This window comes from Oncorhynchus mykiss, chromosome 4, assembly GCF_057628025.1.
Source record: "Oncorhynchus mykiss isolate SJ-2025 chromosome 4, ASM5762802v1, whole genome shotgun sequence".
NCBI classification, from domain to species: Eukaryota; Metazoa; Chordata; class Actinopteri; order Salmoniformes; family Salmonidae; genus Oncorhynchus; species Oncorhynchus mykiss.
The window spans coordinates 69,655,769-69,669,021 of NC_143025.1; the positions used below are offsets into that span (position 1 = coordinate 69,655,769).

General features: G+C 47.8%; 1 protein-coding gene across 3 annotated transcripts in view; it reads right to left on the bottom strand.

The window, feature by feature from the left end:
• The window catches only part of LOC110522275 (nuclear receptor coactivator 1), a 94,650-nt gene that overhangs the window by 6,443 nt on the left and 74,954 nt on the right, over positions 1-13,253 (bottom strand). For 2 of the 3 annotated variants that reach the window (XM_090232888.1, XM_036975854.2), the window contains exons 6-19: positions 12,713-12,892; positions 11,098-11,199; positions 10,684-10,824; positions 9,971-10,118; positions 8,689-9,775; positions 7,715-8,231; positions 4,794-4,946; positions 4,550-4,667; positions 4,233-4,401; positions 3,633-3,938; positions 1,619-1,717; positions 991-1,378; positions 570-744; positions 60-246 (exon numbers count right to left, since the gene is read on the bottom strand). In XM_090232888.1, coding sequence (XP_090089014.1) covers positions 60-246; positions 570-744; positions 991-1,378; positions 1,619-1,717; positions 3,633-3,938; positions 4,233-4,401; positions 4,550-4,667; positions 4,794-4,946; positions 7,715-8,231; positions 8,689-9,775; positions 9,971-10,118; positions 10,684-10,824; positions 11,098-11,199; positions 12,713-12,892 — 3,770 coding nt within the window. The remainder of the gene's footprint in view (positions 1-59; positions 247-569; positions 745-990; positions 1,379-1,618; positions 1,718-3,632; positions 3,939-4,232; positions 4,402-4,549; positions 4,668-4,793; positions 4,947-7,714; positions 8,232-8,688; positions 9,776-9,970; positions 10,119-10,683; positions 10,825-11,097; positions 11,200-12,712; positions 12,893-13,253) is intronic. The other variant, XM_036975855.2, reaches the window with a different exon arrangement.

Here is a 13,253-nt window from a genome sequence, read left to right on the forward strand (position 1 = left end):
ATTGCTTTTGTACTTGACTTCTAAGTTGAAGCGGCTGACATCAGGTGTGGCACCCTCACCTGATCGTTACACATGGAGTTGATGTCACCAAGGTTACTGTTGCCCATGCCAACAGGTGGTCCAATGGAAGGTAGCGAACCCACTGCCCCTGAGCCTCCTGCCATTGACACGGTGATACTCATGTTGTTGTAGACCCCCTGTTGCCCAAAGGCCTGGGGCGTCGTCTGACCAGACTGGCTGAACAAGCTGACACAGACAGAACACACATTCATGATACCAGTGGCTTAATGTACACTTCGTTCAGTTGCTACATCTGGTCATTACAATTACTAGGAAATTATATAGAAGCAGTCGATACATTTTGATACCTTCTTCACTCCAAATAATTAAACACATCTGGTATAATGTTACATAAGTGATTGTTTGAAAGAATCCTCTAAGAAACAAACAAGTAATTATGTAAAAATGATGTAATTATCATCTGACCATGTACTTTCTATGTAAATAACAAGTCAATAACAGACTATGCAATTTACACATTTACACAGGCATGGCTCTGGCCACCTCACCTGTTTCCGCCCATGCCAGCTTGCTGCCAACTCTTCATGTCAGGTGACTGGTACCCAGGAGGAGGCTGGGCCTGCTGGAGCAGAGGACTCTGGGTGGTGGAGTTCTGAGGGGACAGCAGGGGACTGGTGGGGCTGAGCTCTGGAGGGAACGAGGGGTCTCCTTGCTGGACCATACCTTTGAGGAGGACAAAGAGATGCTGTTAGAACATTCTAGAGTCTAGACCATTTTGATATTGATATTTGTCAGCAGTACTTTATTCCATTTTCTATTGAACCTGTCTGCACACTACTTTTTGATATTGACAATCTCAGCACTTTATATGCTATTTTGATATTGATATTAACAGCAAATTGTATTGACAATTTCAGATGTTATAGAGACAGTGGTTATGGTGGATTCCCAGGTAGCTTAGTCACTCACCTGGTCCTCCAAACTGCTGGAAGAGCACAGGCTGCACCGCCGAGTTCACCACCCCCCCAAACTGTCCCTGCATCCCCCCCATCATAGTTGCCTGGCTGCCCATAGGGCCCTGGCCCGACAACTTAGGGTCCTGGGTCCCTCCCATGGGGTTGAATAGGCTGGGGGAGCTGGGTGGGTTCCCTGGAATGGGGCTGTAGCCTGGAGGGTAGCCAAACTGTTGTTGCTGTGGCTGGGGTCCTTTTTGTCCCCTGGTGGCTCCCATAGGCCCACCACCCCCCATGCCCTGCCTCATCAACATGACCTTCTGCTGCAGGAGTTGTCTCTGGCGGTGCTGGAAGCTGTAGAGCTCCCGCTGCCTCTGGGCCAGCATCTGGGCGTTCAGAGGAGGCTGCAGGGACAGAGAGAAAATAGGATACTTTTTATCTACCAAACAGCCCTCAGTTTCCCAAATTAACTAAACCATCTGAAATAGACTGGAAGGAACTTTATTCAGAGAGAGGGATTAGCGGATGGAGAACAGAATAAGGCACTTAGTTTTCATACCAACAATTCAGTATAAGAGTAAACAACGAGAACAAGAGAGAAGGAAGCATGAGCACATGATTGTGAGTTCCCCAAAAACACTCACCTGAGAGGGCATCTGAGGCTGCTGCCCTCCCTGACGCATCCCCATGGCAACGTGAGCTTCCCCTGGGAACGGGCTCATGGCAGCCAGCCTGTTCTGCAGCTGAGAGAGAGAGAGAGCGAGGGGGAGTGAGTCACAGGACTGATAGAGGAGAGGGAGGGAGCGGACTCAGAGTTGAAATGATAGACGAGAGAGGAGGGAGTGAGTGAGAGCAGATAGAGAGAAGAGAAGTGGTTGAGAGAGAAAAGGGAAATGGGAACCTAATATTTGATAAAGAGAAGTGTGAGAAGACCAGTTATGAGAACAATATTCTTAATATCCTTTACTTTGCCATGAGGTCTTTGAAACCAACCTGATCATCTAGCAGAATAATCACTAAAGTCAGAATAATCCTCTCTCTCTCAGCATAAATGATAACAATCAATCACTGTAAATGTACATATGGTTCAGTACTCCCCTACCATAGAGGGGCTTGTAGCAGCCCTTTAGTTCCCCTGTTTGGTCTTCTGTACCATAATGGGGCGTAGGAGGCGCTCCACCTCACATGACTACCCATTTCACCAAGATAGCTAGCTCTGCTTAGCCACACAACACAATGGCACATTAATACAATGCAGGGCTGCCTGAGATTTACTATTGCTGAGCCAGTGTTTAACGAGCACGGGCTCTGACTGGGATTAAAAGGCAATGCTGCGTGACACAGGCTTCATTAACATCAACAAGGCCTGTTAAAGCCCACCCCCTCCTGTGTAGAGGAGAGGAGGGAATCAACTACGTCCATATTAGAAAAGTGGACCAGGGGAGTGGGCCAGCCTGGGTAGGTAATCGTGGTCCTCTTGAGCAGCAGTGTCTGTTGGCATTTAACTTCTTGGTGACATGGGGCAGTATTTTTACGTCCGGATGAAATGCATGCCCAAATTCAACTGCCAGCTACTCATCGCCAGAAGATAAGATATGCATATTATTAGTAGATTTGTATAGAAAACACACTGTAGTTTCTAAAACTGTTTGAATCATGTCTGTGAGTATAACAGAACTTATTTAGCAGGTGAAACCCCAAGGACAAACCATTCAGATTATTTATTTTTTGAGGTCACTCTTTTCAATGGGTTTTCATTGGGAATCCAGATTTCTAAGGGACCTTCTTGCAGTTCCTATCACTTCCACTGGATGTCAACAGTCTTTAGGAATTGGTTGAGGTTTTTCCTTTGTGTAATGAAGTACGGCCATCTTGAACGAGGATCACTTGGAAGTGTACTGTTAGATAGGGTTGCGTGACCAGAAAGCTAGCTACAGTTTGTTTTCCTCCTGTATTGAACACAGATCATCCCGTCTTCAATTTTATCGATTATTAAAGTTGTATTACAAAAGTAGTTTGAAATGTTTTGTCAAAGTTTACAGGAAACGTTTGAGATATTTTGTAGTCACATTGCGCAAGTTTGAACCAGTGTTTTTCTGGATCAAACGCGCCAAATAAATGGACATTTTGGATATATATCGACAGAATTAATCGAACAAAAGGACCATTTGTGATGTTTATGGGACATATTGGAGTGCCAACAAAAGAAGCTCGTCAAAGGTAAGGCATGAATTATATTTTTATTTCTGCATTTTGTGTCGCGCCTGCAGGGTTGAAATATGCTTTTCTCTCTTTGTTTACGAAGGTGCTATCCTCAGATAATAGCATCAGTTGCTTTTGCCGAAAAGCCTTTTTGAAATCTGACATGTTTGCTGGATTCACAAGTGTAGCTTTAATTTGCTATCTTGCATGTGTGATTTAATGAAAGTTTGATTTTCTGGTAATTTATTTGAATTTGGCGCTCTGCATTGTCCCTGGCTTTTGGCCAGTTGGGACGCTAGCGTCCCACATATCCCAGAGAGGTTAACGGATCCATTTACTGCTCAGAGAGGGCACACACCTGGTCTTATGTAGCTTAATCTGGTGTGTTAGGGCTGTGTTGGAACAAAAGTCTACAACCCCTGATGTACCCGCTTTGCCCTGCCCAGCCCATCCCACCTGCTGTGGGCCCTGCAGCCTCTGTTGCAGCTGTAACCTCAGCTGGTTGGGAGGCAGCCGGAGCTGGTTGGTCATGCCAGGAGCTCTGCCCATGCCAGGCCTCAGCATCATGCCCCCAGGGAAGGCCCCCCTGGGTGCACCGAAGCCCCCCATACTCTGCACCCCTGCTATCTCTGGAGGGAACTGGGCAGGGGGGCCAATGTTGAACTGAGAGGGGTAGCCGGGCAGCTTGGGGTCCATGGAGATGGGGGTGGTGGCAGGAGGCTGGGAGGGGAACCGTTGAGGGATGGGGTCGAAGCAGCCGCCCTGGGGAGAGGAATGGTCAGGGTCAATACTGGGTTAATTACAGTCCAACAAACACCCCAGGAACAAACAAATCATTACATCAAGCATGCGTCGATGATTGCACTACTATACTGATGGAAAGAAACTATTCTGTGGTGCTTTGGACAGGAATTTCAATTAACTCTCTAGATTTAACGCTCATTCAGCTCCGTAGTGTAGTAGAGTATGACAGTGCCTGTCCTCTTCCGTATATAGGTAACAATCGCAACACTTAAAAAAGACAAATGCACTACTATCATTCTCCTCCTCTGGTACCTTCACCAGCTTGTCGATGCCCAGGGCTCGGTCCAGCTCAGCCAGCTCGCTCTCATCTGTGCCACTCAGGAAGGACACCAGCTGGTCCAGGAGGGCCTTCTCATCGTTACGTCCCTCGGGGGTGGTGGGGGGGCACAGCAGCTCATCCAGTGGGCACGGGACACACTGCCTGCTCCACACACAGGGGGAGTCCGGAACATGGGAGTGTGTCGATGCAATATAAAGATGGGCAAGGTTTGTTTCTGTGTGCCTGTGCATTGGAATGTGAGCAATGAATGTGTCTGTGTGTTTCTTCTACATAGAAGTACTATACTCACTCCTGAGGGGAGGCCAGAGAGGCTTGCACAGGGTTTCCCACGCCTCCATCAAAGGACAGAGTCTCAGTTAGGGCCAGGGTCTGGAACTGCTGAGAGTCTGTCTCCATCTTAGACAACGCTGGAGGACAGCACACACACTCTTAATGAACCACCAAGAAACAAACAACTAACCCATAGATTCCATTTTATTATGTACTAATTATGTAATTCAAGATATTTGATATGAGCATATTCTGGTTCATACCGGTGTTGGAGTTGAATGAGTTCATTAGTCCAGGCTCTTTAAAGGGGCTGCTGTCTTTGGGTGTCTGGAAGAGTTCCCCTTGTCCCGGTATCTGGCTGGGGCTGCAGAAGTCAAAGTTTGACTGGTTCTGCAGGCTGGAGCCATCAGTGAGCCCTGCACAGTCACAAACAGACACACGGTCAGGACAAGTCATTTCCTGGGGGGCCACACTAAAAATGAAAACAGGCAGCATACAGCGGGGTGTGGAGTCAGGGGCCTCTTGCCCTCTGACCCTTTATCGTGACCCCTCACTCCTGACTAGAGGTCGACCGATTAATCGGAATGGCCGATTAATTAGGGCCGATTTCAAGTTTTCATAACAATCGGAAATCTGTATTTTTTGGCACCGATTTTGCATATTTTTTTTTATATACCTTTATTTAACTAGGCAAGTCAGTTAAGAACACATTCTTATTTTCAATGATGGCCTAGGAACGGTGGGTTAACTGCTCGACAGATTTTCACCTTGTCAGCTCGGGGGATACAGTCTTGCAACCTTACAGTTAACTTGTCCAACGCTATAACCACCTGCCTCTCATTGCACTCCACAAGGAGACTACCTGTTACGCGAATGCAGTAGAAGCCAAGGTAAGTTGCTAGCTAGCATTAAACTTATCTTATAAAAAACAATCAATCATAATCACTAGTTAAACTAGTAATATCATCAACCATGTGTAGTTATCTAGAGTGTCCTGCGTTACATATCGATGCAACGCTGGGGGATGATTTAACAAAAGCGCATTTGCGAAAAAAGCACAATCGTTGGACATCTGTCCCTAACCATAAACACCAATGCCTTTCTTAAAATCAATACACAGAAGTATATATTTTTAAACCTGCATACTTAGCTAAAAGAAATCCAGGTTAGCAGGCAATATTAATTAACCAGGTGAAATTGTGTCACTTTTTTTGAGTTCATTGCACACAGAGTCAGGGTATATGCAACAGTTTGGGCAGCCTGGCTCATTGCGAACTAATTTGCCAGAATTTAATGTAATTATGACATAACATTGAAGGTTGTGCAATGTAACAAGAATATTTAGCCTTAAGGATGCCACCCGTTAGATAAAATACTGAACGGTTCCGTATTTCACTGAAATAATAAACGTTTTGTTTTCGAAATTATAGTTTCCGGATTCTACCATATTAATGACCAAAGGCTCGTATTTCTGTGTGTTATTATGTTATAATTAAGTCTATGATTTGATAGAGCAGTCTGAGCGATGGTAGGCAGCAACAGGCTCATAAGCATTCATTCAAACATTAGAAGAAAAAAAATCCAGAAAATCACATTGTAGGATTTTTAATGAATTTATTTGCAAATTATGGTGGAAAATGAGTATTTGGTCACCTACAAACAAGCAAGATTTCTGGCTCTCACAGACCTGTAACTTCTTCTTTAAGAGGCTCCTCTGTCCTCCACTCGTTACCTGTATTAATGGCACCTGTTTGAACTTGTTCTCAGTATAAATGACACCTGTCCACAACCTCAAACAGTCACACTCCAAACTCCACTATGGCCAAGACCAAAGAGCTGTCAAAGGACACCAGAAACAAAATTGTAGACCAGCACCAGGCTGGGAAGACTGAATCTGCAATAGGTAAGCAGCTTGGTTTGAAGAAATCCACTGTGGGAGCAATGGAAGACATACAAGACCACTGATAATCTCCCTCGATCTGGGGCTCCACGCAAGATCTCACCCCGTGGGGTCAAGATGATCACAAGAACGGAGAGCAAAAATTCCAGAACCACACGGGGGGGACCTAGTGAATGACCTGCAGAGAGCTGGGATCAAAGTAACAAAGCCTGCCATCAGTAACACACTACGCCGCCAGGGACTCAAATCCTGCAGTGCCAGACGTGTCCCCCTGCTTAAGCCAGTACATGTCCAGGCCCGTCTGAAGTTTGCTAGAGATCATTTGGATGATCCAGAAGAAGATTGGGAGAATGTCATATGGTCAGATGAAACCAAAATATAACTTCTTGGTAAAAACTCAACTCGACGTGTTTGGAGGACAAAGAATGCTGAGTTGCATCCAAAGAACACCATACCTACTGTGAAGCATGGGGGTGGAAACATCATGCTTTGGGGCTGTTTTTCTGCAAAGGGACCAGGACGACTGATCCGTGTAAAGGAAAGAATGAATGGGGCCATATATCGTGAGATTTTGAGTAAAAACCTCCTTCCATCAGCAAGGGCATTGAAGATGAAACGTGGCTGGGTCTTTCAGCATGACAATGATCCCAAACACACCGCCCGGGCTTCGTAAGAAGCATTTCAAGGTCCTGGAGTGGCCTAGCCAGTCTCCAGATCTCAACCCCATAGAAAATCTTTGGAGGGAGTTGAAAGTCCATGTTGCCCAGCAACAGCTCCAAAACATCACTGCTCTAGAGGAGATCTGCATGGAGGAATGGGCCAAAATACCAGCAACAGTGTGTGAAAACCTTGTGAAGACTTACAGAAAATGTTTGACCTCTGTTATATACCCTTTGTTGGCAATGACAAAGTATTGAGATAAACTTTTGTTGTTGACCAAATAATTATTTTCCACCATAATTTTTTGTCTGTCATAGTTGAAGTGTACCTATGATGAAAATTACAGGCCTCTCATCTTTTTAAGTGGGAGAACTTGCACAATTGGTGGCTGACTAAATACTTTTTTCCCCACTGTAAGTGTTCATTCCGTATTGTTGTAATTGTCATTATTACAAAAAAAAAAATAAAAAAAAAAATAAAAAAAAAAAATAAAAATAAAAATAAAAATAAAAATCGGCAGATTAATCGGTATCGGCTTTTTTTGGTCCTCCAGTAATCAGTATCGGCGTTGAATATTCATAATCGGTCGACCTCTACTCCTGACCCACTTTATTCCTGCCATACCCCGGCTTGGTCTTCCGGGAGGCTCCCTCTTCACGGTCACGGCCTTGACAATGTTGGCCCCACTGGTCTGGAGTAAGGTAGGGGACTGAAGCTGGGTAGGGGACTGAAGCTGGGTAGGGGACTGAAGCTGGGTGGGGGACGGAAGCTGGGTGGGGGACGGAAGCTGGGTGGGGGACGGAAGCTGGGTAGGGGACTGAAGCTGGGTAGGGGACTGAAGCTGGGTAGGGGACTGAAGCTGGGTAGGGGACTGAAGCTGGGTAGGGGACTGAAGCTGGGTAGGGGACTGAAGCTGGAGATGGTTCTGAGGTTTGGTTTGAAGAGGTGATTGGATCCAAGGCTGTGTCTGGGGCTGTGGAGGTGAATGGAGCCGTGGTTGAGGTTGGGTTTGGCTATGGGACGACAGGGCTTGGGTGTGGGGACCACCCTGCTCCTCGCTGCCCTGCTTGGCCCCTGCAGGGCCCCTGAGGGTGGGCAGCAGCTGGCTGAGAGGGTCCAGGTCAGCAGATCCACTGGGGAACTGAGAGAGAGAGGGAGAGAGGAAGAGGGAAAGAGAGTAAAGGTCAAATAACTTCCAAGGCTGCTGCTGGTAGCTCTGTGCTGTAGAGAGACAAAGTTGAAGAGAAGGGGCCACAAATGAACACAACTAGCTCCTGCCTAAGGTCGAGTTACTATGGGCTCAACGTAAGTAGAACAAATACAGCAGCGAATCACATGCTCCCTTTAGAAGGCAGCAGCAGCATCCACTCAGACAGCCAGCTACTGTGACCACCCCAGCAACAGAAGTCCTAGAAGTCCCTAATCCTAACTCCCAGCCCTAACCCTAAAACCTAACCTTAACTATAACCCCAAACTTAAAGTGTCTGAGAGGTCTGCATGTCTGGGACGTGATCTTGCTGCATCTGGATACTGCAGGGACTGTGTATGAGGTGTGAGTTGTAGACTGCAGGCGGGAGGAGTAGGGCTGCAGACAGTACCGGGTCTCTGGATGGCCTGCTGTCTGCAGGGCTCGGTTTGGGCTTGGGGCTGGCGCAGGCTGCAGCGCAGGGCGTCGTGTCCCCGCTGGCCCTCTTCTCAGTCTTGACCCGGACCGTCTGCAGGCTGAGAGCGGCCGGAGGGGGCAGGTCGCCCAGGTCCTTCTCATCCGTGTCCAGGAGGAAGCGCAGCAGCTGGTGGTCCTGAGGGGTGCTGGGGGGTCCGTTGGGGTTGGCGGTGGCAGGGCTGGCAGGAGGCTCCTTCTTGATCTCAGACTCCTTGCCGTTGCTGCCCTCAGCCGGGCTGCTGTCCTGCAGGAGGCGGTGGAGGATCTTGTGGCGCTCCGTCAGCGTGCTGTGGGAGGCCGGGCACTGAGGGGTGGAGGTGGGTTTGGTAGATGTGTTTTTGGGGTCCCTAGGCGCCCCCACGCCGCCGTTGTCCAGGGGCTGGTTGAGTTTGGAGTTCCCCCCTAGTTTTCCTTCAGCCAGGTCCTCTCCGCCCCCATCTCCTCCTCCCTCGGGGGGCTTGGCGGGGGGAGGGCGTGCTGGGGAGCTGGTGGGGGTGCTGGCCTGCCTCTGAGGTAAAGGGGAGGGCAGAGAGAAACTCAGGGGGGTCCCTGCTCCACCGTCCCCACCAGAGTGGTGCCGGCTGAGGATTCCACTTCCACCGCCACCAGCTCCACCTCCCAGGGACGGTGCCGGAGAGTGCAGGCCAGGGGTGGAAGGGGAGAAGGGGTTCCCTGGGACACGCGGGCTGCCGCCCAGCCCCGGACTGGCCCTGGGGGGTCTGGGCGACATAAATGAGGTAGGGGTGGCAGTAAGGGGGCTTCCCAGGGGCGAGGGGCTGTTGACCTGCTGAGGACACATCCGGTTGGGCTTCAGGTACCCTGCTGAATGGCTGGTGGGTGTGGTGGGGGAGGTGGTGCTGGAGCTTTTGCCGTTGTTGAGATGGAGGCCCGAGGTGGGGCCTGGGGCTTGGCTGGCCTCGCTGCCCGGGGGGAGGGCAGGGGAGTGGGAGGGAGCAGGGCTCCTATGGGTCAGTAGAAGGCTGGAGTTAGTGTTTTCCTGAGAGCTAGCAGTGTTGTGTTCCCTACAAAAGGAAAACAAGAGCAAAACATCAGCTGGGTGAGAAAAATATTCTGGAAATGTATTTTCTGTTTACATCGGGTCAATTCCTACCATTCCAACCATTGTTGATTGGCAATAAAGACATATATTCTACTTGTTCCATATGACTTGCCAGTGGGTGTGTTCATGCGTGCGTGTGCGGTTGTGTGCGAGTCACCTGTCGATAGTGTGAATGCCCATGATGAAGGGCTGAACGTCATGGTTAGGGGGGCAGCAGAACTTGCAGCGGGTCTGAGCACTGAGGGGGGTCCCATCGCTCAGGTTGAACCGGTAAAGAGGACTGATGGCCGTGCCATGGGTCATCACTGGCAACACACACACACAGACACACACACACACACAAACAACAATTGAGCTACTGATCAGTGTGGCGTTCTTTATGAAATAAAAGAAAGATGTTTCTGTAATGGTACGATATGGGGGTACTGTGTTGTTACAGCCCGATTATTGACAATAGTACATAACGTGTCTCTTTCCACCCCCTTATCTTCCTCATCCCCCCTTCTCTTCCTCCCCTTCTCTTCCTCTCCCCACTCCCCCCCTTCTCTTCCTCCCCTTCTCTTCCTCATCCTCCCATTTTCTCCCCACTCCCCTTCTCTCCCCACCTCTTCCTCATCCTCCCCTTCTCTCCCCACTCCCCCCCTTCTCTTCCTCATCCTCCCCTTCCTCCCTTTCTCTCCCCTTCCTCCCTTTCTCTCCCCACTCCCCCCTTCTCTTCCTCCCCTTCTCTCCCTACTCCCCCCTTCTCTTCCTCCCCTTCTCTCCCCACTCCCCCCTTCTCTTCCTCCCCTTCTCTCCCCACTCCCCCCTTCTCTTCCTCCCCTTCTCTCCCCACTCCCCTTCTCTTCCTCATCCTCCCCTTCTCCTCACCCTCGTGGAGCAGCTTCTTGGCGTGGGAGGGTTCTTTGCCTTGCGGCTGGAAGAAGGCGTAGATACACTTCCTGACCAGGTCCTCCCAGCCTGGTCGCCCCGTCGCCCGCAGAGCACTGGTCTCTATGGAGATGATCTTCCCTGGACACACGCACACACACACTAGTAACGGTGGTCTATTATGAGGTCAGATGTACAGTAGTAGTGAGAGCTGAAACCCCGTCCTTGCCTTTCCTCTCTAGGTAGGTTTACCAACAAGCCTGTTTATTGTGTAACACTCCAGTTAGTACATCTTCTGGAGCAACATGAAAGCTCTCTAATCTACAAATTGGAGAGTGTGTGCGTGTGTGTATGGAGTTTTTATGTGAGAGGGTAAAGTTGAGAGGTAAAAAGTGAGAGGTCAGGGGTTGATACCTGTGGGGTCCTGTTTGGTGATAAAGGACTCAGTGCGGATGGCGGGTAGCTGCTGGGGGCGGGGCATCGGGCAGGCTATGCAGATCAGGCAGCTCTGCAGGTCTGGGCACAATACAGATCAAATGTCAGGAGAGGTCAGAGTTAAGCCTCTAACATGTGTGTGTGTGTGTGTGTGAGACTGTGTGTGTGTGTGTGTGTTAGCTGTAATAAGCAGGGCGTCACCGTGTCTAACTCTTTCTCTCCTATACGGCTCTGGTCTAGTTGGGACAAGGTAAAGACCAGCGTGATGTCATGCTGCTGACACACCTTTTTGAATTTGTATGACATGAGTGTGAATGTAAACATCTGTATGCATACCTGTGTATGCTCAGTAAGCTGTATGTATCTGTGCATGTTCAGTAAGCTGTATGTATCTGTGCATCATGTTCAGTAAGCTGTATGTATCTGTGCATGTTCAGTAAGCTGTATGTATCTGTGCATGTATCTGTGTATGTTCCGTAAGCTGTATGTATCTGTGCATCATGTTCAGTAAGCTGTATGTATCTGTGCATGTATCTGTGTATGTTCCGTAAGCTGTATGTATCCGTGTATGTTCAGTAAGCTGTATGTATCTGTGTATGTTCAGTAAGCTGTATGTATCTGTGTATGTTCAGTAAGCTGTATGTATCTGTGTATGTTCAGTAAGCTGTATGTATCTGTATGTTCAGTAAGCTGTATGTATCTGTGTATGTTCAGTAAGCTGTCTGTATCTGTGTATGTTCAGTAAGCTGTATGTATCTGTGTATGTTCAGTAAGCTGTATGTATCTGTGTGTGTTCAGTAAGCTGTATGTATCTGTGTATGTTCAGTAAGCTGTATGTATCTGTATGTTCAGTAAGCTGTATGTATCTGTGTATGTTCAGTAAGCTGTATGTATCTGTGTATGTTTAGTAAGCTGTATGTATCTGTGTGTGTTCAGTAAGCTGTATGTATCTGTGTATGTTCAGTAAGCTGTATGTATCTGTATGTTCAGTAAGCTGTATGTATCTGTATGTTCAGTAAGCTGTATGTATCTGTATGTTCAGTAAGCTGTCTGTATCTGTGTGTGTTCAGTAAGCTGTATGTATCTGTGTGTGTTCAGTAAGCTGTATGTATCTGTGTATGTTCAGTAAGCTGTATGTATCTGTATGTTCAGTAAGCTGTATGTATCTGTATGTACAGTAAGCTGTATGTATCTGTATGTTCAGTAAGCTGTATGTATCTGTATGTACAGTAAGCTGTATGTATCTGTATGTTCAGTAAGCTGTATGTATCTGTGTATGTTCAGTAAGCTGTATGTATATGTGTATGTTCAGTAAGCTGTATGTATCTGTGTATGTTCAGTAAGCTGTATGTATATGTGTATGTTCAGTAAGCTGTATGTATCTGTGTGTGTTCAGTAAGCTGTCTGTATCTGTGTATGTTCAGTAAGCTGTCTGTATCTGTGTATGTTCAGTAAGCTGTATGTATCTGTGTGTGTTCAGTAAGCTGTATGTATATGTGTGTGTTCAGTAAGCTGTATGTATCTGTGTATGTTCAGTAAGCTGTATGTATCTGTGCATGTTCAGTAAGCTGTATGTATATGTGTGTGTGCTCACCATCTCCTTCCTCCGGCATGGCTTTGGGCTGGGAGACAGTAAAACACTGCATGATGTCGTATTGCTGACGTGCCTCCTGGTTCTCTGAGTCCACTTCATCAGGAGGCCTCTTTAGCATCCGGCAGTTAAATGTGTTACTGTTCCTCCGACCCTGCTCCTGGGGCCACGGCACCCCGTTCACTACACACACACGCACACACACACAAAGACAACATCAGTAACCGTGTAGACAGACAGACACATCATTAGGAACAGGGACACACACCACCACACAGGACATACAGGAGAGTGTGTGACAAAGAAAATAAAGGATGAGGGAGACAGGATGACAGTCAGAGGCAGGTAAAACCAATGTGTGTGATGTAATAATAATGGTTTGAAAACAGACAGGATGACATATCTGGGGGAGAGAGAGAGAGAGAAGAGGGGGATAAGGAGAGAATAAACGAGACAGTAGTAGTGAGGGTCTAGTCAGTTTAAACTGAAACTGAAGTTTAGCTGTCACATGATCTGTGACAGCTATGATACTGTACCTAGAGGC